This window comes from Lingula anatina, chromosome 9 (assembly GCF_051362555.1).
Source record: "Lingula anatina isolate TDL-2025a chromosome 9, LinAna3.0, whole genome shotgun sequence".
NCBI classification, from domain to species: domain Eukaryota; kingdom Metazoa; phylum Brachiopoda; class Lingulata; order Lingulida; family Lingulidae; genus Lingula; species Lingula anatina.
The window spans coordinates 657379-685073 of NC_141775.1; the positions used below are offsets into that span (position 1 = coordinate 657379).

Sequence of the window (27695 nt, forward strand, 5' to 3'; positions counted from 1 at the left end):
TAGAAACCAGAAGGGCTTAACCCATGTCTTCCAACTCTTGAATAACACGTATCTTAGTCTCTTGGATCAAACATATTTTGAAAATATTAAGATTGTTATATACACAACTGTTTTGGCATTCAGAACTGACATCGTGGCGTTATTCCCTGCAAAGTTTGCCGCCGCCACCATGGTTCCTAGTGAGCCCGGAACGTGGCTAATCAAGTGTCAGATGTCAGACCATTATGAAGGTTAGTATCCAAGTATAGTTTGCTTCAAAAAATTGTCAGGTCATCAGATACCTTCAGATATTATCAAGAAAGCGCCTTGTGTGTCTACTCTCATGTTTAGCCGTGGTTATGTTTTGAAATACTCCGCACCAGTATACTCTAGATTATAGTGATTTTTCTTCCATTTTTTTGTATTGGTTGAACAACTTTTATGCGAGGAATATAATTACTTTAGAACTATAAATACCTCTCGTTTTTCTTTTTCGCTCCCACTGCATTAGTTTGTTTTCTAATCTAGAGTCACAGGGCTAAATGATTACGTTTTCATATCCGGAGAGTTCCTTACTAGTTCGACTTCCAATAAACGCACCTTTGGTGGTAAAAGAATGTTTTCAATTTTTAATTTTTTTGTTTTTCTAGCTGGAGAGCAGGCATTTTTGAGGGTGACTTCATCATGTGGTGCGAAGAGACAAGGCCAGGCGCAGCTAGGAGGACAGACGAGGACATACTACATAGCCGCTGAGGAAGGTGTGTGGGACTATGGTCCATCCGGTAGAAACGAATACGAGAGGAACTCACCGCCCCTTGCCTCACCTGGGAGGTAAACTTAAATGATAGTTATGCCCAAAGCATTTTGCATTTTGAACGGAAAAGAAGAGGGTAGTTATTATTTGCTTCATCACAGGTCATTCTTATATATATTTGATGACTTGATAAGTTAATTAAAAAAAGTTAACCCCCCCCCCCACACACACACACAAACACACACACACACATCCACACATTAAAAAAGCTGCTGCGTTATTATTTAAAGTATGGTACTTTGGCTCATGGACAATTCTGTTATCATATTCTGACCAGCAAAGTATTGTTAAAACTTGTTAGCGATGTTATCATTTAAACTGAGATTCAGATAGCCCATAATTGGAATTATGAATAATTACATATTAATAATTATTAATAATTACATTAAAGAGACAGCCGTCGATCAAAAATTTTGGAATTCCATTTCATTTTCAATTTCTTTAGTTGCGATACATTACTAAAAATGATCAGAGCTGTAAAGACATAATTCTCTTTCCATCTAGCCGCTCCCACATGTACTTTGAAAACAGCGACGTCAAAATTGGCGGGAAATACTGGAAGGCGAGATTCCACGAGTATGAAGATGCTTCTTTTACTAAGAAACGTAGCAGATCTGCAGCTGAGCAGTACCTGGGTTTTCTGGGTCCAGTCATTCAAGCCGAAGTTGGAGATACTATAAAAGTAGATAGTTTATATCATCCATTCAGATTTTAGTGGAACTCATCGTGTGCTTTTTGATTGTGTTATACATTTCGCTGTCTTATTGTACTTCATCTTGTTCTCCTTTTTTTCCCTCTGTGATCGACATTTTTGTCCAACCAGTTTTGTCTACAAGGGCTGAAAAGAGGTGCATTGATAACCTTTTTCTGTTATGGAAGTAAATTCGAAAGAAATAGAGAGAAAGTTTATCACGGAGGGACAAGTAAAAATGGCTTATTTTCACGTCAAACCGCCGAGGAAGTAAATTCAAAGCCATTCTTTCAAAACAATAATGATCATAATGTGAAAATAATAATAATGAAAAAACGGTCTTAATGTTTTAATGTAAAAAATGTCTAAATACCATCTACCCGGGCGATTTCATCTCTATCATCTCAGTGCAACTTTTTCATCTACATCTACATCTAGATACACATCTAGTACATTTTGTTGTTCTTTTTCTCTTCAGGTTGTCTTCAAGAACATGGCGTCTAGACCGTACAATATCCACCCCCGGGGCGTTCGGTATACGAAGGACAACGAAGGGGAGGATTACTCTGATGGCAGAAAGGGTAGGGATTATTGCGAATATTGTTTTTATATATTTATGTATGATTATTTTCTTGCACGCTGTAAGTGACGGTTTTAGATACATATTTGTCTGCTGGCAAATAACATTTGTGAAATCATTACTGCATAACACGATTAATATGGAAAACATTTCACCATTCCTCTACTTTCGAAACCTCAGATAAAGGCAAAGGTAACGTAGGCGTGGCACCCAGGGAAACATACACGTACACGTGGACAGTGCCTGATTCATACGCACCGACGTCAAAGGACACCGGCTGTATCACGTACACGTATCAGTCCGCGGTGGACCCGGTGAGGGACATGTATTCGGGACTGGTGGGGCCGCTTGTGGTGTGTAAAAAAGGAGCACTGAAACAGGTAGAGCATCTACATACCAGTGTACACTGAGTGCAGTCTTATAAATACATGTAGTGCGTAAAAGTTGTACATGGCCAAACTTATATGTCTACTATTAATTTAACTGCTGTGTAAAATTTTGAGACCAAAGCGACAGGTTTAGTGCCGATGAAAAATAAAATTGTTTTGTACCCTTGTCAAATGGCCTTGACCCAAATGCTGTCTCGGTGAATCAGAATCATTACACATTTCCACATTTGTCCACTGTACTCTATCTTTTAATGGTGGTCCAAGTCTCGGGCGTAAATCTGTTTTATTCAAGAATAATTTTCTCTTTCATAGCGCGGCAAGGATTATATCCTTCTATTTGCCGCCACGGACGAGAACCAGTCATGGTATATAGAGAAGAATATGGCGGAATCTACTCGACTGAAACCAGGTGCCAAGCTGCCGGCTGATTTTGAAGAGTCCAACATAATGAGAGGTATCTGAACTGAAGGCATCTATCTAATGTTCATTTTGAAGAAATAGAGTTTCGCCTTTTCGGTTTATTTTTTAATTTGTGTGCAGACATTACAAATCTGAACAATATTCTGCTAAAAGAAGGTAAACATTTATCAAAAATTTATACTTTTCATATTCATGATATTTACTCTTAATGAGTGTACTGCCCTCTAGTGCATTTCCTTTTCAACCAAATCCCCTTTGATTACAGAAGTTTGTCATTTTGATCACGTGTTCTTAGAGATGGAATAAATGCACTTCAATATTTTAAAAAGGCCGCGATCGCCATTGGTGTGCAGATCAGTAGATAACAATCATAAAATAAATAAATTATAATCTTTTGTCTGTTTCATAATGTACAGGCATCAATGGGTTCTCGTTTGGGAACCTGCCTCTCTTGAGTACATGTGTCGGAGAACATGTCACCTGGCGCCTTCTATCGGTGGGAAATTTACTGGATATGCACACGCCCACTTTTAACGGAAATACTTTCTTGCGGTTTGGTGGCAATACTAAGGACTCGGTTTTTCTATTCCCTGGAACTTCGGAGACGTTGGAAATGGTACCAGTTAATTCAGGTAATGCAACTGTATTATCATTTTTTGTCAAGTGCATTTCAGGCGCCCCATACATGTATATATCTCTACTGGTTTGCAAAAAAATGCATGTGAATATTTTTCTGTTTTATTGGGTCTGGGTGTTACCATTATCATGTGGCTGTGAGTGTTGAAGATCATGCAAATGCTTAATTTTTAGATATATGTGTTTATACTTTACTACTTCCTACTTTACTTACTTTAATATGGCATTTTTCAGTTATATAAAGATCAATTGATTTTTAATGAGAACTGTGGCCATTTAGAAACGACAGTGTATAATAAATGCCACATTTCAGGTACATGGAGTCTTGTGGACGGTAACAATGAGAACTTTAATGCCGGGCTCAGTGCATTATATAAAGTGTCCACATGCACCAGGGTTTCTAATATGGGAAAAGCAGCAACAGCAGCGGCATCTTCAGGTGGGAGTGGCGGGAAAACGCGCACCTATTTTATTGCCGCGGAGGAAGTGATGTGGGAATATGCGCCGTATAAATATGATCTGGTTTTCAATAGAAGTATCTTTTATTCGTAAGTAGAAAAAGAGCAATATTTTAAGCTCACTTTAAAAATGGAGATTACTAAAACTGCTCACTTAGTGAAGTAAGAGAAATATCCATCGTATTTTTCCTGTTTCACCGAATTGTGATTCTTTTAGATGTTCTTTTAGTTTGAGGGAAAATATAAATACCTATCGTCAGATATTGATATCAAAGCAACAATAACGATCGAAACGCACTGTAGACCCATATATCATTTCTCAATTCAGATTTCATATTAAATCAAAATAATCCTGTTGACGCACATTGATTTTTGTTTACAGTTAGATGGTGGAATAAATCTACGGCTTAGAAACCTGTGCCATTTAAATCTCTTTTTGCAGTGGTATGAATATATTTGTTCGTGACGACTTTCCGTTCCTTGGTTCGGTGTACAAGAAGGCCGTCTATAAGGAATACACAGACGGAAGTTTTACACAGAGAAAGATCCGCACTTCAGAAGATCGCCATCTTAGAATTTTGGGACCTATGATTAAAGCCGAAGTCGGCGACACGATCAAGGTGAACTTTTCACTTATTTCGACCTTTAGGCCTCTTTATGGCATATAGTACATTTTAGTTGGGGTTTTAAACATTGGATTGCCTGGGGTATCAAAATACCGATACCCTACACACACACGCATGCACGCAAGCAACCTCACACATACACACACACACACACACACACACACAATATGGTGCAATTTGGGTCAATTCCCAGTCCGGCCCTCTCTGGGCTTGTTAAATGTTTGCCCTTTTTCGATTTTTGGAAAAGGCAGACCTTGCCATCTTGGTATTATATAAGACATATAAGAAGATAACGTAGTAAGCAACACTTGAGTGTTTTCCTATGCATCTCAGGCTGACTTTTTACCAGATGTAAAGCCAGACATCTAGCCCAAAGCAAGCTCCTTTGTATCTGGGGCCGGGCGAGTGGCAAAAGTGATTATTTTTCTTACTGTTGCTTATGAACAAGTATCTTTGCTGTTTTTTTTTTTTTTCAGGATTAAAAAAAAACAAAACATTTCACAATAGGCCTACCGTAGAAACACGAAGTGCGAGTTTTAAATTTCACATGGTGTCTATATTTCAGGTTGTCTTCAATAACATGGCTTCCCGGCCTTACTCTGTTCACCCCCACATGGTTCTGTACTCTAAAGACTCCGAGGGACAATCATACAGAGATGCTACCAATACTACGGTAGGCGTCCCCCCTTATTCCATTAGGACATACACGTGGTACGTGCATGCGCAGTCGGGACCCGGAAGTAACGACCCAAATTGTATATCGTCTGCTTACTACTCTGCCGTCAATCCTGAAAAAGACGTCTCAACTGGATTGGTCGGGCCATTGATCGTCTGCCGCAGAGGGATATTGGATGAAAACAACAGACGTCTGGATGTTGACAGAGAGATAGCTACGTTGTGGAATGTCATGGACGAGGGAGAAAGCTGGTGGGTGTGGCACTTAGTGCAGATTTCTCTTTTGGTGTGTTCACAATGAAACGATCCTACAAGGTAGTTCGACCTAACTCCGCGGGGACTCTCGTTGAATGCAATAAATGAACAGTTAAAACACCTGGCGTTGGGTAGAATACAGAAAACTGGTGGTTATACGAGTAAGTTGGAAACAAGAGGAAGCGTGTTAATCTGTTAATCTGATTTCATTTCACGCACACAGGTACCTTGACGACAATATTGCTGCCAACAACCCTAGAAATTTGACGGTGGATAAGGATGATGAGGATTTCCACGAGAGCAACAAATTCCACGGTGTGTACTGTTAAATATCGATTGTTAATTGAATCAATTTATCAGTTATCAATCAGTCAAGTAATAGTCTCTAAAGTTATATATATATATACAGACTTGACATTTAATATGGAATATTTTTTTCGAAATAATTTTTTATCAGTTTTTTCCTATTTTGCTGACTGATAAGTGAAAATAAGGATTAAAATCGTGTTTTAATAACTTTAAATTATCTCTTTGATGTCATTGTGACATCAGTTCATTAATGGAATTCGCAAGAGAAGCAAACAAAAACACATTGCCTATTCGATGTCATACGACTCCCATTAAAAGAGAGATTTTGGATCTCCATATTTTCCAAATTATCGTCTGTAAAAGGGTAATACGCTCCACAAAAGACCCTCATGTCAGTTGCTAGTCACAGTAATGGTCGTTGTTACGCCTGGCCTCTTCGTGGCTGTTTCCAGGGCTCTCAAGCGGCAAGGCATTTCTTGGGGGTAGGTTTTTAGAGTTCAATCTGGATTAGCATTCCAGGCATCGGTCTAAAATTGTCCAATCTGGTCCAGTTTTGTTGTAGGACATGTAGGCAGTTGATTGGTGAGTAATGGTCTACCGAAATATTGTCTATGTGGTTCAAATGTGGCGATTTTGATGACCAGGGTAGCTGCTCATTCCCTTGGTTCTGTAAGTTATCTGCTATTAAAAGTGCTCTGTGTGAACCTGCAACCTCATCGTGCAACCTAGAATTGTTCCTAAGGTGCCCCCTATCAAATGATAGTCAAGTGGTTTCGAGATTATTCCTTTATTTAATCTGGTTCAGGTTTTCGTCAATGACTACCGTTGGTGTTTTGGCACCAATATGGAATCTACTCCAAATACTGACACTGTCAATCACCCTTGTCACTTTAGACCCGGCATATGCTTCGTCGTAGGCCTCCTCTGGATATCTGTAAACTCTGTTTTGACTAATTGGGCGGTACAGGTGAAATCTGACCTCAATAAAGAAAGCCACGCAGTTTCAGTGTTCTACCCAGAATCGTTCATGGCCCCCAATTCATTAGAGAAACAGACGACGATGTTTTGCTGTATACAGTGGGTACCTCGGAGGTCATTTGGTGTTCTTACCTGCTAAAACCAGTTTGGTGTTCGCTAAGGACTTTGAAAAACGCATTTCAGTGGCAATTTACCCCTCGTTCTGAACGGACTAAGTGTTTTTTGTTTAGTTGCACCAGCGTATCCCGAAAGACAGTGGGTCCTGTACCCTGTAGGTAAAATTTTGATACATTGGGGGTGACCTCTGTGTAGGTACATCAGTCTGGGCATTACTCTATAAAACTGTGGGGACCGTTCCGTTTGGCGCTATGATCTGTCTGGTTATGTCTGTCTTTTTCGCGCCATTCTGCCTTAGATTAACAAATTTGTAATGCACTACTTGACTCATCTTACGCACTGCAAAACTGACCGCTTGCATGCAAAATTTCAAATTCTTCTATGCAGTAGTTGCCGAAATATGGATACTTTTTTGACAGAACCAAGCTTTGCCTAAGCCAAGCTTTGATCAGCCCAAAGGAACACTACCCAATTAAATCACTGCAAATTACATAATGTAGCAGCGCAACAGGCATGAAAGTCAGTTAATTGGTAGTGACACACCTGACTTCACACTTTTACATTCACAAATCTTATATGAGATCGGAGTTTTTTGAAAAAAGAACGTATTTTTATCTAGGTATACCTTCGAAACTAAAATATTCCATATTAAATGTCAAGTCTGTATATATATATATATATATATATATATATATATATATATATATATATATATATATATAATCATTCTATTTTAATATGGATTATTTATTCCGTAATATTTTCCTTTTATATCATTACTGTGATATGACTTTCCGTGGAGATTTTATATAAAGTTATTACGTTCATATTAGACATCTGTGAGATGTGGTCAGATGCCCATCATACCTCTCATTCATTATTATATCCGTAAAAAATCATCAATTATCAAGATAAATAAACGCAATTCTCCCTGTTGTTAGTCATCAATGGAGAGATCACTGCGCTTGATTCCGGTTTTGACATAAATCAGTGTGATCTGGTGGCCTGGTACCTGTTAAGCCTGGGAGGAGAGACAGACATCCACACTGTGCACTTCCACGCCCAGTCCTTTATATCTCGAGCTGAAACCCCCCACAGAGGGGACGTAGTTGAGGTGGGAATATTATTATATAAACGGAAATGTCAAAGTTAACAAGTGTTATATAGTCAGAATAAGACATATCATTTTTATTTCAATATGCATAGCGGTACAGAATTGGAAGATCTTAGTTAATTTTAATTTTAGATTTTCCCTGGAACCTTTGAAACGGTCACCATGCTGGCAGACGACCCTGGCACGTGGTTTGTACACTGTCACGTGGATGATCACGTGGCTGCTGGTATGGATACAGTTTTCACAGTGCACCCCAGCACTTCCAGCAATTCTACCGTGGGATTGTGTTAGTAGAGATACAATCGCAATCGTAGGCCTACAGTTTCTAACCCCGGATATCAGAATGGTGAGAACATTTTAGAACTATTTGAAGTTATAGTTCAAATTGTGAGTCATATTTTTGTACGTTAAATCCTTCCCAAGGCAAGCCAAGTGGGATACACACAATCAAACTCAATAAAACGTAAGCACTTTACATCCTTTTTTATCGTTCAATAATGGATGCATTATTATACAATATAATTGTGTATAGAATCTGGCAAAATGTTAAGTTAAATGTGGCTTTTACAAGTCTCACAATTTACTTTAAAAAGTCTACTTCGCCTCCGTCTTAATGCTAGTCATAATGATCTTTGTAACAAAGGCGACTGTTCATTGTGACCGGATCCTCTCTCGGTAGAATTCGATATTTTCCCCTTATCCGATGAATCCAGTTTGTGTATGTTATCGGGTTCGGGTTCTGGTTTGTCCGCAGCAAAGCTGTCACCTGGTTCGAGCTCTGTCAGTTTCTCGGGTGACTTGGCGCCGCGGCAGTACAGGCGCTCCAGAAGCTTTTGTCGTATCGAGGTCGTCATGAAGCAGTAGATGATGCAGTTGACAAACCCTTGCCCACTGTCACCTATGGCCTGAGAAATTGTGAAATTCTTATGTAAAACAATGCTTACGGGTAGTGTAAACGTTGACGAAAACCTACGATTTACAAGAAGACTAATATGTGCGTGCATCTCTCTCTCTCTCTCTCTCTCTCTCTGTGTGTGTGTGTGTGTGTGTGTAACGAAGTGAATACGGTGGCGTATAGACTAATAAAATGAAAATAAGTTCGTATTCTTGTAAAAATGCTATGATTGACACCCAAAGAGAACGGTGCCATTACATGTCCAATTACCAATTATGTCATTACCACCACTGAAAAGGGCATAAAACGTACATAAAATAAATGAGTTAAATAACACGCTGAGTCTCTACAGAAAAAAATAAATTAACTTTTTAACCAAAAAAAAAAAAAAAAATCCTCACCTGCAACAACCAAAATATATGGTTGACAACAATCTCATAGGTGGTGCCGGGGTTGCTCTGTGTCACCCACACAATAGTATTGGCCACAAATCGTATGGTCCCCCATATCCTTAGACACAGGAAGAGAAGGGGTACCAGAGTCATCACCCTGTCGGCTCTCTTTACGGCCTCAATGGTGTTTTTGTTGATGTACAGTTTTGTTGTGTGACGGATCTGAAAAATACAAGCATTTGAAAACAAATAGAAGTTTAAAAGCATTAGAGATAGAGAATGATGTTGTTTACATATATTCCAGGTCACAAATCTCTTTTCAAAAATATTTGGGCTTGATTTAACCATTGTTTGCGGAACAGAGTTATGTGATAAATTGTATATAGTGATTATATTTGAGTTTCCCAATTTGTTAAATGCAACGCCACTCCTTGATAAAATAATTATCTGGTGAAAAAGTGACATGAATTTAATCAATTTGACTCTAGATGACCGAGAGACTGAAAGCGTGAAACAAACGGATTTCGCTAGATTTTAAGCAGATTTGGGATAAAAAATAATGGCAGACGAGTGATGCGGTGCAGCAACAAATAACAGCTGACAGAATAAATCCATGAATATTGTTCTGATCGTTTTTCTCGAAAGTCCTGTACAAACACAATCAGTTCGTTGCACAATAGTAAAAATTCGCCATTCTTTGCGTGTTTATTTGGTATTGCTTTCTGAGCCCATAGTTTTGACCTTTTTAAACAGTTAACCCCACCTCATGCGGATTCTCGCACGTTTTAATAGTCTCAAAAGACCTCAAGCAGAGCCAAAGACCTCTTTTTAGGCTGTCCCTGATTATTCCAATTGCCTGATCCTTGGTTCGATCGTACCCTACATTTTCTACGCTAACTTTCACCTAGCACGTTAATTTTCTGTGGCCTTACCGTTCGCTTTAACTTCGACTTCATCTGAAAGTAAACGACTGGTATGAACACGTAGGCCAAAATCTCCCACCCTTTCCCTGAGACCGTCATCATGAAAATGACCAGCGGCCATCGAGGGGGTTGTCCGTGTTGTGATTGCAGGTCGCAGTCGCTGGACCGTATCCAGCACCAGCCTCCACTGGCTATAGAGGAGCCGTTGGTAATGCTGGCAAGATCCTCCCCAAGGTTCCCTGTGGCAAGGAGAGGGTAGGTAATCACCACTGGAAAATACACACGTACAGAGAGTTAGACTGGGTTCTCATACCTAGATCGATCTTACAAGATCGATCCATCTCCAAGGGGTTTCTCGCTAAATTGCTTTCAGCTAAAACGGCTTAGACGTCTGGCACGCCTACTGAAGCTGCTAAACAATAATTAATTACCCCCTAGCAGTAGGCGTGACAGACATTTAAGCCGCTTAGGTTGATAGCAACTTAGCTTGAATCCCGTTGGAGATAGATCGATCCAAATTTAGTACGATAGGGTCTGAGAATGGTCCCTTAGATCATGCCACTGGATTTTTACCCCGAATTTCATATGGCATTGCTAATCTACCTCTCTACTCTCAAAATGTCTCTGCCATTCACTGGTAACAGTAGAAGGTAAAGTTCCCAGTGACGTCTTCAACTCCGGGTACGTGAGTAATGATTTGCGCTATTTAATTATGACGGTCCATGATTCTAACCCAACCCCCCTGCCCCCGCTAAGGTCGATCGATCCTGTTAGTGCGAAAAAGTTATTGGCACACAGTTACAAGGGGGTAATTGACTATCGATAATTACACCCAAGCAGCTTGAGTAGGCGATCCAAACATTTAAGTCTCTTAAGTCTTAATGAATGCAATTTAGCGAAAATCCCCGCAGAGTTAGAGTGATCCAGCTAGTACGATGGGTTTATGGGAACGCTCCCTTAGATCAACCCAAGAAATTTGTGAGTTAATTGTGAGACATGCCTAAGGTAAAAACTTACGCGGTATCCCCCAGCTGACCACGTGTGCCGGCCACTCTCGTCTGTCTAACCAGCTCTGGACAGTATCTGTCTTCAGAATCGCCTGGCGTACCTTTAACGCGACGAAGCAGTTCCAGAAAAAAGACGCCAGCGACGCGTATGTCGACATAAAGCTTTGAATTATACACGTGTTGTTGACTATATCTACATCACAGTCTTCATCTTGCTGGTCAATGGTGTTGTATTTTCCTAGCAAAGACGCGCTCGCGCCCATGAAATTCCCGACAGCCACTAAAAAGTCCGCCAAAGTAAGAAACAACAGAAATCGTCTGCTGCTAGACCCCGTTTCTTTACATAGAAACCATGCGACAAATATAAGAACACAGCCGATCCAAGACAGGACGCTAGAAATGATAGCGGCCGAATATGTGACGATTGCAAAAGTCCCACATGGCATTTTTGTAGTTCTTTTCATGCAGAAAGTGTAGTTAATTTTGGGCGTCCTGAAATAAAATAATACAAATATATAAATATAAAATACAAAATGGAAATGTAATTGTAAATTTAAGTTTGAGAGGCAACACTGAAGAGAGCAATAGTCTAATGTTGATAAAGGTATAGTGGCATACAGACATACTCTTTACTTCTTTCCTTTAATTGTTTCCCGATATTTCCTTGTAGCCTTATAAAAAGCACATCTTTAGTGGGGGTTTTTTTTGCCTGATTTCCCTCCTGCTTCCTGTACTTATGACTGACATGATAAAAAAGAAGGGGGGAAGAGAAGCCTCCATAGATCACCGCACTGTTACTTCTGAGGATTTTGCGTAATAGAGGGGGTGACAATAATATAATTTTTGCTGCCTGTGTTGTTAGTCTAGCTCAGTCAGGCGGCCAACGGAGAACGGTCTACACGTAACTGCGACCAGTAAAATCATCTCCTCATCTCCAGTGTTTATATTGGCGAAGCTGTTTGATAATTATATAATGGTTCCGCCATGATAACTACCACAGTAAGTAAAACAGAAAATTGAAAGAATTAAGGTAATTGTTGCCATGCAAATACTATACTCACGGTCCAGCTAAGAAGATTATCCAAGCCCCTTTTGGAATTGTATTTTGTTTTGTTTTACATTCAATCCATAACGCTTGATCCAAAATCTAAACTAGTTCTTCTCTATCGCTGTATTCGATGACACACACTCACGTGAATATCTACATATCTAAATTCACGTACTATATTTATATCATGCGTGCATTCGCACTTGTATATATTTTAGCTCGTCAGACCACGCGTGCAGTGATGCTCAGTTGAAAACTCACTGGAAATGATTGTAACTTTAAAAAACTCTTTGCTATTAAGGGATGCTACACGTTTCTCTCCATAATTGACAACGCAGGAAATGCCACCGCCGGGACTACTTCCGGTAGCGAATACAGATATAGCCTGTTAAATGTTCAGGTGCAGACGCGGCTACACTGTACGGGTGTCATTTCCCGTTGTATCATCATGGTATCTATAAAACCAGTGTTGATAACTACGACGACACGGCCATACCCGAACTAGTATAATCTTAAGTCCTGGGTCAGATAACTCATTTACAGTAAATACAGGTACACGCTACAGTAAAAGTGGTTTATCTGCAGTGTATCTGGTTGATAATTTAGTCTTATCGTTTCCCGAAAATCATAGGTCATAGCGCGTGCGTCACTTCCGGGATTAAACTGGTCAAACTCATTAGCAGACGGTAAAGTCCTCAATTTATGCAGTGTAGCGGAAAAGTGAATAAATCCGAATGTTTTTAATTGAAGATTTCACTTTTAGAAATGCATTTAAATACCATTGGAGCAGATAGGGTTGAATGGTGGTGTAACGAAACTGAGGGTACGTGTAACAGAAATAATATGGTTAGGGTTAGCCTCACCTAAGTAGGTCAAAATCTAGGGCGAAGTTTACCTTCACAAATGAATAGGAAGCGGGCTCTCTATCATGGGTGACTCTCTGTCACGTTACACCGGTAAGAATCATTCCTGTGATAATTGGGTAACATGTCGCTGGTTGTACCTTGAAATAATGGCCGAATACCAACTCTATGTTTTACACATAAGGCTGCTTGGTAGTTCTCACCTGCTTGGCAAAGTTTCACAATTGCTCCAATCGGCCAGTCATCAGGAGCTCGTGCTCATGACCTCAAGCGCAACGCTCAGATTTTTTTATATTTCTTTTGTTATTACTGTTGATTTTCTTTTTTTTTTAAATACTGGAGAATGCTACATTTTAAAACAGTGAAACTAATGGGTCCAGTAAAAATTACGTAAATAGTGCACAGAATAAACACGTTTATACAATATCTAGACTAGACTAAAGAGTGCACATTCATTGCTTTTGCCAAACAAACGTGTTTTGTCTATTTTTTATGAATACAAAACATCGATGATACATCGTACACGTAGAATAAATGTCTTTCAAGTGTATGAAAAAGTTATAGGTAAGAACACAAAATATCTCTGAGAAAATGTGACATCATTTATGGTCTTTAATTTATGTGTGTTTTCTTTTAAATCCGTGGAACAGTATATCAATTTCATGTGTGAGGTCCAAATCATGATAGATGACAGAAAGAGAGACTTCTATCAAAGCAGATCAAAGATATTGCAACGGGAAAGGGGAGTGAGCACGAATGAAATAGTAGACGTGGGCAAATCTGTTTTATGATGTTCGCAGAGGTGGAATTATTGCACGGTTTGTCTTACTTGGTTTATTTTGCAATGTTTCAGGGAAAGGGGATTTCTCTAAACCATAAAGGGGGTGGGGGTGGTGGAGAGAGTGACCTTCACCCCTCCCCCCCCCTCGTCCGGCATTGGCAGGCTATTCAGAACTAGCCTCCTCCCCCAGGATAAAACATGATAGCGAAATATTTAAGAGATATTCCAAACTTACAACTGACGTTATTGTCGATATTTAAAATAAATACGTATGTATATGACAGTGCCTGTCTGTAATAAATCTTTACCATGTCAACTGTGGTCGTAAAATCTAGAATACTGAAACGATGAAATTGTTATAACTAATTCCAAATATAAGTATTACGTGGCATGATGCTATTGAATTGTACCGGCCGTGACATTCCCAAGGTCGATGACACTATTGTCGTAAACAGTTTAGACTCCATTAGAAATCAATATCAGCTACTGTCAGTTCTACATTTAACCTTGTTCCCCTCCCTCTTGGCCACAAACCAGGCAAAGTATTATTATCATTTTTTATTATTTGCAAATCGTACATTGATCAGTCATAGATATTGTGGGATTGATTTTTCTGCAACTCCAATGACGTTTTTGTTGTGCGTTGGGAAAAAAGGCGACTTAAGATTTTGCATCACTAAGTGTTAATGACAAACATTTTCACCATCAACGGAATCGGAAATCAATATGTCGAGGCTTAAATGTCTTATTTCATGAATCCAAGCTGTTTTTCTTTTGTGCCAGTTATGTTAAGTTTATACTCTGCTGCCATAAATACTGATTCGACCCTTTAGTAACATAAAACAGTTTTAAAAGGCTCCTTACATTATTAAGCAGAGGGATTGGATTAGTAACAAATTCTTCAATAGTTTTCTGGGTTTGTTTCTCTTGGCAATAAAATAATAGCCCCATAAACAGGAATCATCAATAGGTGTTCTTTGATATAGTACGATTCGATGCACACAGTAATACACCAATAGCTGGCCAAAAATGTAGTTTAATTGTAAATCAATCCATTATTTCATTTACAGATGACCAAGATATCGATGTAAGTATTGACAACTATAACCTTCACCATTCAAATTGCTCAAGGCCACCTTCGTTCCATAATCAATTTTGTTCACAAAAACATAACGCTGTCTAAAAAGTGTTTTTTGTTATCGTCTACGGAGGAGTATAAGAGGCGTTGTTGATGGGTGTGACCGGCATTGGATACCACAAAAGCCGCGAGCAGAAATCAAATGCAACATGGTGCTGAAACGATTCCTTGTTTGTGATGTCCTGCTGTGTTTGATTATATTCAAAGGTATGTCTATCCATATGACGTTATTATCATCATGTTTGCTTGATAAACTGTAGTTAAACACATGTATCAATAGCCAAGGCACATTGGATTCGAAATCTGCCGAATACCCCAAAAGTATTTGGTATCACGGGACAAATTGGCCCGCCTGACATCAGGTGTGTTTTTTGTCAAGTTGTGAGCCATGAGGCATAACATTCCCCCCCCCCCCCCAAAAAAAAAAAAAAAATGACTGTCACCCACAATTGTCAGAGGTCACATAGGCCGGCTGGGCATTTTTGGATTTAAGGTTTTAATTTTTTCGGTGTACCAAAAGTAAAGAAAGTAGAATCATGAAATTTTCATTTTCTGAAATATTTCTTATAACCCGAAAGGGAAAATTAAACTACGTTTAAATTGCTCTGTTGAATAATTGAAATGAAGGCGAGTGGGAGACACCTGAAAATAAATTTGAATGATACCGAAAGTGTAAGATAGTATAACCATGATAGAAACCCTTTTAGCTAAATGACAATTATTGAAGGTAGGGCTATTTAAGGGCTGTAAAATCCCCATGTGAACATGGGAGCTCCCACCCACCCAAAAATGTATGAGGACTAAAAATATGGTGATGAATGTTTTGAACTGAATGACAACTTTAGGAAATGTATATTTATTTTGGTTAGAATCAGTTGTAGAGCAAGATTGTAAAAGATAATTATTATGTTCAAATTCTAATATTTGTAACAGCTGTAGCTCTAAAAACATAAATTGCGTGACAAATTGAAGGCTCTGTCTCACCTTGCGTACAAGAGGTGCGTATGACTATCAGATGTGAACCAAACGCTTAACAAGCGTCAGGCATACCTTAAATACGCTAAGCGATCGTTATAGATACGTTAAATACATTACTCCTTCGTGATCATTACGTTACGCATGCGCTACGCAAAGGCTAGCTTTATCGGTCACCTAAAGAGAAACTTACCATATCATTTTAATGTCATTCTACCGCATGCCTAGCTTAGCTATTGCGTTTGAGTAGAGTACGATTTAGACGCTCCTTTACGCTCAAATGTTTTGAACATTCTTAAAACATCTTATCTCCCTCTGCGTATGCGAACGTACACCAACGTTTACCTGCATACGCGCAGCGTACACCACGAAAATCTTCGAAATCCTTGCGTTTGCCTGCTTATGTGTAAGTTTTCTCATACGTTGGTGTTAATGACTTTTTGGACAGGGTCTTAAGTAGTAGGACGCTGTCCTCAATGCTTTCAATTTATTACGGAGCGACATACAAAACTGGTACACTGTATGCGAACTGCTGAAGCAATGTGGGGTAAGAATTGGTCTTCCGAATTCATATATTATTTTAGGCCTCAGCTAAGCATGTACCTTCCATTTGATATAGCTGCAAGTACTAGTGCCCGGATCCATACCGCCTTTACAGGCATAGACTAAGTGACTATAGCCGTAAATCCAATGGTCCTTTTACGTGGCACCTTTAGCGTGTTTGCAAATGTTCTTTTGTTATATTGCAGGTACAACCGCAAGCCTTCTAGGCTTCTGGCCCCTCCACCCAAACACTCTCGGAGCAGACAGAAGCGGCAATGGCAATGATGCGGTTCTTAATGGTGTCAGCAGTATCATGTACAAATATCCCACGTGGTATAACAGCAACGCTCGCCTCACCATAGCTAATGGGGGACGATACGTGGTGACTGGGTCGTTTAGTATCATAAGTTAGTATCGGAAATTATATGTTACATTTCTCATTACTGTAAAGCATGTTTCCTTTAAGTACTGGAACGTCTTGTAGCCTTTAGTCTCTTTAGGACAAAAATGCCGTACTTGAATAGGCATCGTAACACCATGAAAGGTTGACAGTTTAAGTTGATAATAGATAACCGCCATGTTCCAAAAATACAACTGTACATTAGAAACATATTTTGGTTTTATTTATTATCGCAATTAAGTTGTATTTTTGAATGACTTTTGCATATAAATTTTATTTCTTATGAACTCGATTCTATAATAATTCAGTGGGTATCCAGCCACGCTATGAGGGTGTCTTTGGCGTTTATGGCAACGGTGATAATGACGACTTTGTCATATTGGAATATGACGGGGGATTTTCCATCTCTATCGACACCAAGAAGTATGCCATTACTGCAGTGACGTCAACTGTATCCTGTCCTGTGCAACTAGCGACAAAAGGTGGGTTAAATTCGGGTAATTTTCAAAAGCAGTGGCACGTGGTATAAAACAGAATAAAATGGAATTGGAGAAAAAGATCAAAGCGATGTGTCGCCTTCTTGTCGTTTTCGGAGGCTGCTGTTCACCTAATTTCCTCAGCTATGGTATCCACAGAAACGAGAAAGCATACCATCCTTGTACTCCACTTTTCAGGGGTTTCTTTTTACGACATGTGTACAAAGCTGAAATTGAACGGATTGGACTGTAGAGTCTACCAAGAGTATATCGCAATATTTTATGTATGAACTGTGGGCACGCTTTAATGTAAAAGCAGTAATAATGAGCAAGTTATAACATATTTATGTTTTATTGCATTACATATTTTGTGCCGTCAAGATACAGTGCACAATGTAGATCCATATATTTTTTAAAAATGCGAGATTTATAGTAATATAAATTGTTGCGCTGTTTTATTCATTAACCGTAAACTACAAATTTGTTCCAGGGAATAATGTGATTTTTACTTCGGATTCCTGGCTATTTTTGACTTACGACGAGCCTAATCAGGTGATGACTCTTCATTACGGCACCAGTACGTCATCTTTGACCGCAGCGACATTTACTTCCATTGTGGGACCGTTTGAAATGTCCGGAGACATTATCATAGGTAATGGTGTTCAAAGAACTGTTGACATGTGAATTAACTTGAACAAACAATATTTTTAAAATGCACATAAAGATATCTATATATGATTAAAAGAAAATTGTCTGGCTTGTAAATGACATCAAAGTGATTTGGTATGTTGGTCTAGAAAAAGGGTTGTAAGAAATAAGCAGGAAGTAAGTTTCTTTACGACATTTTTGCTCCAATCTGGTTTAGACATTACGGACGTCTTATCTTACTGCATCGACATTTACTTCCATTGTGGGACCGTTTGAAATGTCCGGCGACATTATCATAGGTAATAATGTTCAAAGGCTTTGTTGATATATATATATATATATGTCTCCTTATGATATCTATACTCGAATCTGGTTTGACCAAAACCTAAGTATGTGTGGATGGCCCAAAATGTTACGGTGCACTTGCAGAGTGATCAATTACATTGTTTGACTGTTTGTTTTGCTTCAATTTGTTTGTTTGTTTGTTGGATAGTATTGTTCTTTGCTTTGTTTTGTTTTGTATTTTTTGTTTTGTTTTCACCCACCCCATGAAGCTGAGATGCATGGAGTCCATAACTTTTGCATTCACTTGTTTTTAGGAAGGCGTTATACAGGAGGCTGCGACCAGATTCCGTCCAGTAACCGCTTCGCGGGATACTTGGGATGTGTGTATCTATTTGATACATTGATTAGCACGTCCGAGGCGGCCACAGCCATGGATAAATGCAATGCTGGAGATTACACAGGTGATCTCTCTCTCTCTCTCACTCTCTCACCGTCATGCATGTGTGCACGTTTTGGCATTCACAATGCGCTTGTGTGACTAATACCAATTTATTTCCTCTAATACCAGTTTATTCCACTCTACATGTAATTCAACTTCAAATTTTACATTCATTCCACTCCAGAAGTCACAGTGATGGGGGGTGGGGGGGGGGGGGTGCGGAAGCAGAAAAAAATGTTATATAAAATTTTGTGCATTTATCATTCTAATCAGTGCAGTAACACTATTAAATCATGTTCATGGTCAGACTCAGTAGACCAGTGTGCCAGTGGACCATGCCAAAATGGCGGGACCTGCACAGACGGGCTGTTTTCCTATTCCTGTGCCTGCGTTTCTGGATTTAGCGGAACCAGCTGCGAAAATGGTAGGTAAATTGCACAAACACGCACAAAAACACGCACACGCACGTATTTGGTCATTCATCCAGAGCAAAACAGCGAATTCACTTCGCGAAACAAATCTTTGTAAAATAATATAAATAAACCTTTTACATGTTAATCAAAGGAACTCTTTATCCTGTGTTGATAATGCAAGCAGGTTTGTGCTCTCCATAAAGAAAATGATTCTTTCTCTCCAATATCATATCTGTAAGATATCGCCTTCTTATTTTCATATTACCACTATACCAGCACTAACGCAACCAACGACTACACAGGCACCAACAACTGAAGCAACAACTACGCAGTCACCAACGACTGAAGCAGCGACAACGGAGGCACCAACGACTGAAGCAGCGACCACACAGGCACCAACGGCTGAAGCAACAACTACGCAGGCACCAACGACTGAAGCAGCGACAACGCAGGCACCAACGACTGGAGCAACAACTACGCAGGCACCAACGACTGAAGCAGCGACTACGCAGGCACAGACAACGACCCAGGACCTCACTACCAGTAACCCAAGTAAGTATTTTATGCCAAATCTACGAAGTATTAATGGATTAAAGCACAGATGAATCGGAACTTCAACTTGTTGAAAAAATTCTTTCTATCGGACTATGCTCCCTTGTTAGATCCGTACTGGTTTTGTTTTGAAAACAACAATTAACCTCTAATATTTGACCAAGCAAGGTGATACGCTTTATACTTTTTGATTACACATTTCGGATAAATGTGAATACAAATCAGCAGCGTGCAGAAACAAAATGTGTTTCTCAGAGTGATTTTTCTCTGTGGCGCTAGTGGAGACATTTGTGTTATACGCCCAGTGCAGTACTCATGTTATCTGAGCAAACCTAAAATCAGAGTAACTTTTTACACGCCAATATTTCGGTATCTAACGAGTATCCGAAATGTCCTTTATAAAAGAAACGGCTTGCAGCTGCCCTGCAGTAAAATTCAGTTCGAATCTGAGCTTGTGAATACCCGAGCCACGATTATCATTTTAAGTGTACATGTATGTATATGTTTCCTTACTGGAGTTCCCACCACAATGTTTTATTTTACAGATTTACCCCCCTCAGACGGCACTGTGTGTCCGAGCGGCTGGTCATTTGGACGCCAGGGCAGTTGTTATCAGTTGCTATTTGACCGCACTGACCATTATGACTACAGAAAGGGCTGTACTGACCTAGGGGGCTACCTCGCTGTGGTGAATTCCCGGGAAGAGCAAGACCATGTCATTCAAATCCTGAACGTAGGCAATTTCTATCTTTCTACCTCATTCCCTCCATCTCTCTCTATTCCTCTATTCATCCCCCTCATTCCCTCCATCTCTCTCTATTCCTCTATTCATCCCCCATTTCTGTCTCTCTCTTTCTTTCCTATCCGCGTCTGAGTGTTGTATTTCTTCATTTGTAAAATACTTTACATGTTGTCGCCGTGTGTAAATTAAGTCATCTTTTAGTTCGGAATACGTGATATATTTTAGTCTACCACCTTGGCTAGAGCGTATAAATATTTTAGCTTTCAGATCAAAGAATAATTTAATATCCTTGTTGGTTTTCTAGAATTTTTCTTCTTATTGTCTATTTTGTCTAACGATTGTAAAAAAGAAACTGGCTTAGATGGCTCAGGATAAAAAAAAATGATTGAGTCGATTGACAGGACCGCACACGCACACGTTGTATACGCAAACATACATTGTAGACAAGTTCACATATAATGATTTTTAAGAACATGTATAGTTGCCTACAGTAATGCAACAAAAGCGTCATTCCTGATACAAATCCCATGCACACTAATCACACACACAATTTTAATATAGAACGTGTTGTTTTCAGTATAATACATCAACAAGCGACGTGATATCAGGGATGTTCGACCCATCCTACAGCCTGGTATATACTGGAGAAGATGGCTCTTATCTGTCGTACTCTTACTGGGATGACGGAAACCCGGACACCAGTGGGCTGAAGACACGGGTGCTGTTTAACAAGACCTCCAACTTCAGCTGGATCAATGCAGAGATCAGTGGGGGGCCTAATAGAGCTCTGTGTGAAATTAACAGCGGTATGTATGCACCTCTTTCTCGGTACTTTAAGGTATTTTTACTTTTCACTTTTGTCTACTGGATTGGACCCAAATTTTACAAAACATTTTCTTTTCCACATACAAAATAAATAGATAGATTTAAGTATAATAAAATTTAATAATAATACAAAATGAAAAAAAAAATTAATTAGATAAAAATAAGAATGGAACCCTTTGAAATTGATGACTGCAACCCTGTCTTTTTTTTCTAGGATTTCACGGCTGTTTCAATAATCCAACAACGTACCGAGTTAAGGTATCGCATTCTCGGCTCATGAACAGTCTTCAGTGTATAGAGTACTGCCGTGGACAGGACATCCCCAAGGCCGCAGTGTCTGGTGCAGACTGCTACTGTATAAACAGTGAACCAACTGGGAAGCAGTCCTCAAGTGATTGTGCTTTAGGTTGCCCTTACAACCCCGTCCAGCATTGTGGAGGAACCAATAAGGCCAATGTTTATTCTGTCTGTAAGTTAGCTCAGACAAATATGATGTTAGTTAACGAGCAGCAAGTCTCTGTAAACAGGATCGGACCGTTACAATTAAATATTACAAAGGATTATGCCATAATACTGCTATGTTCACAAACACATTATCTACAACTAAAGAAACTTCGGTTTGCTCACTTATTTGATATATATACATCAATTTTCAGCGTTCTACTACTCCCGTGCTGCATCCTGCAGGCGTCTGGCTGAACAAGGTGTTTTAATAGAGGGGACGTATTGGGTTCAGGAAGAGGCAGGACAAACATCTAAGAAAGTTCAATGCAATAATAACGGTAATTACTACACAATTAGCATAACCTATGAACTTATTTCCATGCGTTTGAAAACCTTATATCCGTAAATTTGATATTTGGCCCCACATCTTTGCGCTAACCACCTGGTTTAGAGGAATTGGGTTACCTCATTTACGACAACATACATATTAGGCCCATGCCATACGCCAGTGGTACTCTCTCACTCCAGAACTGAAAAACATCATCATCTTTATAGATTAACATTGACCAACACAAGATAACCACCTGGCCATGTTACATCATTTATGATAATATTCTTTAGGTCCATGTCATACACCGCTGATGCACTTTTACGACAACACCTTAACAATTACGACATCATCGACATCCAGCGATGCAAATTATACAGCAAGCAACGCATTGTAAGTAAAACTGCGTATATTATCTTCCATAACACACGCAGGGTTTTAATTGTTATTACCCTTTTGCTTAAATAAGTTTTAATCTTGCAAAGAAAGTTTGAGACTAATATGTACACGTGTAAACCGTTAAATAAATTCAATTTATTTGTTACTTTGCTAGTTAGACATTATTCCTAACATACTTAGGCTTGAGTTTGAACATCGCTCATGGCAGCACCCAAATATGACCCCCCATTATGAATGAATTGACTAATGAACTAATGATGGTGACGTCCCAGTACTTTGGATATTTCAGCCTCTATGGTGTGTTTGGCGTCGGGTTTGACACGGGAGATGCCAACCCCTGGATTCAAGTGTCGTTCAGTGAACTCTTCATATTTACCGGCATCGCGACTCAAGGTAAAGCGCCTTGTATTTCCGGATAAGTTTTTGGTGGAAATAAAGTTTGAAGCCGTCAAAAATAATAAGGATGTTATCGCAGCTCTGTCGCTTCAAGTTCTACATTGTATGTCCGAATCCTGGCTGGTTGTAATAGATGTACATGTGCTAATAGGTTCTAATTTACTTCGAGACATTTGAGCTGCGCCAGAAAATAGTCATTGAATAAGGTACATATGGTGATAATTGTATTGAAACAGGTGCCAAGGATGTGGACAATATGCAGTGGGTTGGAGGCTACACCATCGACTACAGTGAAGACGGTATGAACTGGACACATTACGACAACGGCAACCAGGTGACTATATACAAGTACAAGTATATATATAGGTTTCGTGGAGACCGTGTATTATGGTCGCGTTTCCAATCAGACTAATAGCCAACGTAGATCGATCCAACTCTGTAGGGACTCTTGCTGAATGCAATCAGATGCAATTAATTTTTGATTCCATTTAACGAGAGTCCCGCAGTAATTTCTTATTTCTTTTATAGTTGGCCGGCAACACAGATTTCAACAAAGTGGTACTTAATACCTTTAAGTACCCTTTCTTGGCTCAGCATGTTCGCTTGCATCCCAACACCTCGACCTGTCACAACAACTGCAGTCTGCGCATGGAGATGTACGGCTGCAAGTACAGTTCCTTTGAACGTAAGAACTATGTAGTTGTTTGTCTATATGTTATATATGTTATCTCATCAGTTTCTACAGTAATTTACATTCAGAACCAGGTTGGATTTTTTTCATTCAATTCAATTTTACTTCATAATTAATTTATATTATATTTTATTTTTTATTCGTTTTATTCATTTGATTATTATTATTATTATTATTATTATTATTATTATTATTATTATTATTATTATTAAATATTTTCTTCATACCATAGGACTATGTGGAAGATAAGTGTACACTTAACCTGTTGTACTCTTTTTAAATGAAGTTCTTATGAAAATTATTGTCGGTATAACATTATGTGTGACTGTTTTCTATCATAAACTCACTTTCTGTCATAAACCCACAACTTCCATGTTTCTGCCAATAAATAATTTTCTTCCATAGATGGCAACTATTACGTTGGGTGTATCGTTGAGACGATGGACCCAAACCTAAGTCCTGCCATGGAACGGGTTATATCAACAAACTGTGGAACACCTGCCGCCTGTGTGGACTTATGCAGAGACAATGGGTATCTTTATGCTGGTCTGAGTGGAGGTAAGATACTAACAAATTACAGTGAGTCAATGGGAAATGTACATTTATTGAATAATAAACACCAAACTCTTTTTTAATAACGCCATGTCGCAGATACATGTATGCCAATGAATATATTGTCACTGCATTTAAGTGCTTTTCCCCAACTTCTTCATCGTCACCTGATTGACGGCTTGACCTTATTTTCTTGACAGACAACTGTTCCTGTTCCAACAACGTGGACAAATACGGGCGTTCTTCGATCTCGTACTGTCACATCACGTGCTCTGGCGATTCCAGTGCTTTTTGTGGAGGGCGCTATCGTTACTCTGTATGGAGGACGTGGGGTAAGATGAAAAATTTGGTGTCATATCAATGAACTCAACGTAGTTTCCGTCTTGGGAGTTCAATCTCTTAGTACGTTTTTCTTAAAAGTAAGTAAAATCGTTGCTAAGGGAATGGATATAAATAACGATTGAGGTGATTCCAACATTTTACTGGATAGGGCCAGAACACTGTTCTCACAGGTGCTTCTGTAGTCTTTCCTAGTAGTTCATCATTTGGTAACAGATTAGTACCATTCATAATGGTAGCTGAATAAATAAGACAGGAAATAGTAGGCCTATCGGTTGTTAACATAGAAATAGTATCGGGTGTTAACAAATGGTAAACCTAATAAAGATAAGACTTAATACTATCAAATGATCATTATTGATGTCATTTTTGAGAAGCCAAAATCTCCTTGTTATTTTTCAGATGTACGTTGCCCCGCAGTGCCATCTGTGGGCAATGCCTCAGCCTCCAGTGCAGACAGGGAGCACAATGTCAAGGTCATGTACAGCTGCCTTCCAGGCTTTCAGTGGCCAGCGGCAACTCTGGAGGAACACAAATCAATCACCTGTCAAGTCAATAACTGGACAGCCACGCCTCCTGCTTGTGAAGGTAAGAAATAAAAGCATACAATATATAGTATTTATACTCACGGTTCTAAAATTTTTAAAATGATGATGGATATTCAACTTATCTTCATTACGTCATTAAAGATTGCTTAATGTTTATTCACAGGATTTTGGATATATATATATATATATATATATATATATATATATATATATATATATATATATATATATATATATTTTTTTTTTTTTTTTTTTTTTTTTCTATAATGAACAGCTATTTTAACATTTTACCTCTTTTACCAGTCGCACAGTGTACTGGGAACCCGCAGATCGTCTCCAACGCCACCGTGACGCAGTCTGGCAACAGATACCAAGATGTCGCCACATACACGTGTATAGAGAACCACGCCTTCCAGGATGGAACGACAGTGAAACAGGCGTCTTGCTTGAGTAGCGGGCAGTGGGATAACAACATACCATCTGCTTGCATTCGTAAGGACATTTAAAGACAGCGCGTGCATTATTAGACTTTATCATTAAAAATCTGTTAATTGTACTAACCAGTAATTACTGTCCATACATGTACAACGTAGCTACAGGATACCTTCAGCATATCCTAAATCAACACGCATATGTAGTATTCAAGAAGGTAATTCCTTCCTTTAATCGTTTTCACCATTCAACAGGCCCCCAGTGCCCGGCGGTGTCCAGCAGCCTTTCTTACACCACGGTCAACTCGAGTGACCACGAGGCGGGGGCGGCGGTGAGGTACGAGTGCTCTCCAAATTCCACCTTCAGTGATGGGAGCTCAGAGAGGACACGCCGTTGCCTCGTGTCCGGACACTGGGACATTACGGAGGAGGCGTGTGGTAAGGGTTACTGTGAGTTGACACCGCACCAGTTTGGTGGGTGGGTTAGGGTGGGTTATTTAATTTAACATATCAACAAGATCATTATAATGAATCATTTGAGGTATTCATTTCCTCATCATAAAATTACTTAACAAGGTTGATGGCTACGACAAAAAGGTAGGTAAATTTTCCAAATCCATAGAGCTAAACCGTTTGCCTCAAAATCTGTCATTTTTATTCTTTCATTATTCTTTGTCTTATTTTACGGTTTAAGTTTTTCTTACTGCTTTCGGATGTTTCAATGTGAGTTGGGATGAGAGAGAAACAGGGAGAAGGAGGCGTGGAGAGACGTAGAGGGAGAGGAAGAGATAGAGAGGAGGAGAGGGAGAAAGAGAGCATTTACTTTGATTGAGCAGTGTTGTGCGACAGAAAATGTGGTTGTTTCATAGCTGGATCCAGCTTAAAAGAAAACTGAAAGTTGGCCCAACAGGAAAGGTAACCTGTTCGGGCTTCTGGGTAACATGATCTTACAGGCAGAAATTTGGGGGAATATTTCCCAATTTGCTGAGTATGAAGTCCCATTGAAAGTCAAACTCCTTGAACTTCCTCGAAGAGGAAGTATCAGTTGCCCAAGCAGAGTTGGGTGAAACTGCGAGTGCTACTGCTACTGCAAGACCCGATGATAAACTGATGATAAACTGTTGACATCTGCATACAGGAAAAGGGAGCTTTCAAGGGTAAGTAAAACAGCCGTTCATATCAGTACATATATTGTTAAGAAATAAGAGACATGACGAGTATCGACATAATTATACGTTTTACATGTACACACTACGATTTGAGCGAGCCTGTAAACAGTCCCCGTCCCCTAACATTTATAACTTGCCCATGGCAGTGCTAATAATGATATTGTCTCTTAATTTGAAACATTTGAACAGATAAACATTTTACTTAAAATATCTTATTCTTATTTTTTATATTTTTAAATGTTGCAATAGAATGAAATGGAGCTGTCCAATTTCCAGGTTCAGAGCAAAGAAACCATACAAGCTATATAACTGATGTTCAATAGAAAGGATCTGGAGAAGATCATATGGAATGTACAGATTTGTTATATACCTTTGGTGAGTTCTTGATAACTTACGTGATTTTATTCCTCTTAAATGATATATAGTTTATGGAGCATTTGATAGATTTTTAATGTTAAATCATGTTTTCCAATAATGCCACTCATTTTAATTAAAATGTTTTATAATTATTAGATTATTTCAGATATATATCTTTTCTAGAAAACCATGTGAAAAAATATTCAATTTGTAACTAGCTATTGTCGTAAGATATGTTAAAAAGAAACTGACATCGAAAACATTTTTACAGTGTTCATAACGTAATAGATTGATATAATTTTGTTAATTGATATTTGAATATGTAAATGCCTTTTTAGGGACTGCTGCTTATGAGACCATTTGTATTTTGTTGTGATGAGTGGTTGCAGATATAAAAGAAAATCAGGCAAGGAGAACCAACTTCCCATTTTGAAGACTTCCATTCAGTTGTGAACCATTTTACACCTACAATGCACAGGTTTTCATATGGAGTGCACAGCAGGTTTGTAGCTGTATTAAACGATACTTTACGCCCAAAATCTATATGATCAAGCTATAACAGTAAATGCTAGCACACAAATGTGTTACTCCTGATTTTTGCAATTCAGCATATTTGTCATAGAGTTAATCAATTAAAACTTATTTTTTTATTCAG

At 39.0% G+C, this 27695-nt stretch overlaps 4 protein-coding genes across 6 annotated transcripts in view; 3 read left to right on the forward strand and 1 right to left on the reverse strand.

Moving 5' to 3' along the window:
- LOC106167262 (hephaestin-like protein) overlaps positions 1–8516 on the forward strand; it is a 17602-nt gene extending 9086 nt beyond the window's left edge. For both annotated transcript variants that reach the window (XM_086995204.1, XM_086995203.1), the window contains exons 6-18: positions 124–230; positions 630–810; positions 1298–1475; positions 1963–2065; positions 2245–2444; positions 2766–2907; positions 3290–3505; positions 3823–4057; positions 4410–4587; positions 5159–5520; positions 5747–5838; positions 7869–8041; positions 8174–8516. In XM_086995204.1, the coding sequence (XP_086851330.1) occupies positions 124–230; positions 630–810; positions 1298–1475; positions 1963–2065; positions 2245–2444; positions 2766–2907; positions 3290–3505; positions 3823–4057; positions 4410–4587; positions 5159–5520; positions 5747–5838; positions 7869–8041; positions 8174–8332 (2326 nt within the window). In that variant the 3' untranslated portion in view covers positions 8333–8516. The remainder of the gene's footprint in view (positions 1–123; positions 231–629; positions 811–1297; positions 1476–1962; positions 2066–2244; positions 2445–2765; positions 2908–3289; positions 3506–3822; positions 4058–4409; positions 4588–5158; positions 5521–5746; positions 5839–7868; positions 8042–8173) is intronic.
- Positions 8101–12663, reverse strand: LOC106167279 (G protein-coupled receptor 157). The gene is made up of 5 exons (XM_013546014.2): positions 12320–12663; positions 11269–11750; positions 10261–10520; positions 9338–9550; positions 8101–8946 (listed from the first exon to the last, which is right to left on the reverse strand). Exons 2-5 carry the CDS (start codon positions 11720–11722, stop codon positions 8662–8664), a joined length of 1212 nt encoding a protein of 403 aa, XP_013401468.2. The 5' UTR covers positions 11723–11750; positions 12320–12663; the 3' UTR covers positions 8101–8661.
- A 4256-nt stretch (positions 12664–16919) lies between these two features.
- On the forward strand, positions 16920–21622 carry LOC147759743 (uncharacterized). Its single transcript, XM_086995547.1, has 9 exons — positions 16920–17013; positions 17315–17488; positions 17973–18134; positions 18730–18876; positions 19162–19278; positions 19544–19819; positions 20365–20552; positions 21139–21389; positions 21601–21622. The coding sequence occupies exons 1-9, from the start codon at positions 16920–16922 to the stop codon at positions 21620–21622; spliced, it is 1431 nt and encodes a 476-aa protein (XP_086851673.1).
- A 27-nt stretch (positions 21623–21649) lies between these two features.
- LOC106167356 (uncharacterized) lies at positions 21650–27058 on the forward strand. 2 transcript variants are annotated; one of them, XR_015331011.1, is made up of 12 exons: positions 21650–21855; positions 22043–22168; positions 22452–22551; positions 22847–22950; positions 23190–23287; positions 23482–23638; positions 24050–24202; positions 24397–24528; positions 24938–25123; positions 25387–25575; positions 25770–26671; positions 26933–27058. XR_015331011.1 is itself a non-coding variant. In XM_086995207.1 (11 exons), exons 1-11 carry the CDS (start codon positions 21663–21665, stop codon positions 26018–26020), a joined length of 1689 nt encoding a protein of 562 aa, XP_086851333.1. In that variant the 5' UTR covers positions 21650–21662; the 3' UTR covers positions 26021–27058. The 2 variants fall into 2 exon arrangements, 1 of the variants encoding a protein (XP_086851333.1); XM_086995207.1 differs by having other exon boundaries at positions 25770–27058.
- The last annotated feature ends 637 nt before the right edge of the window (positions 27059–27695 follow it).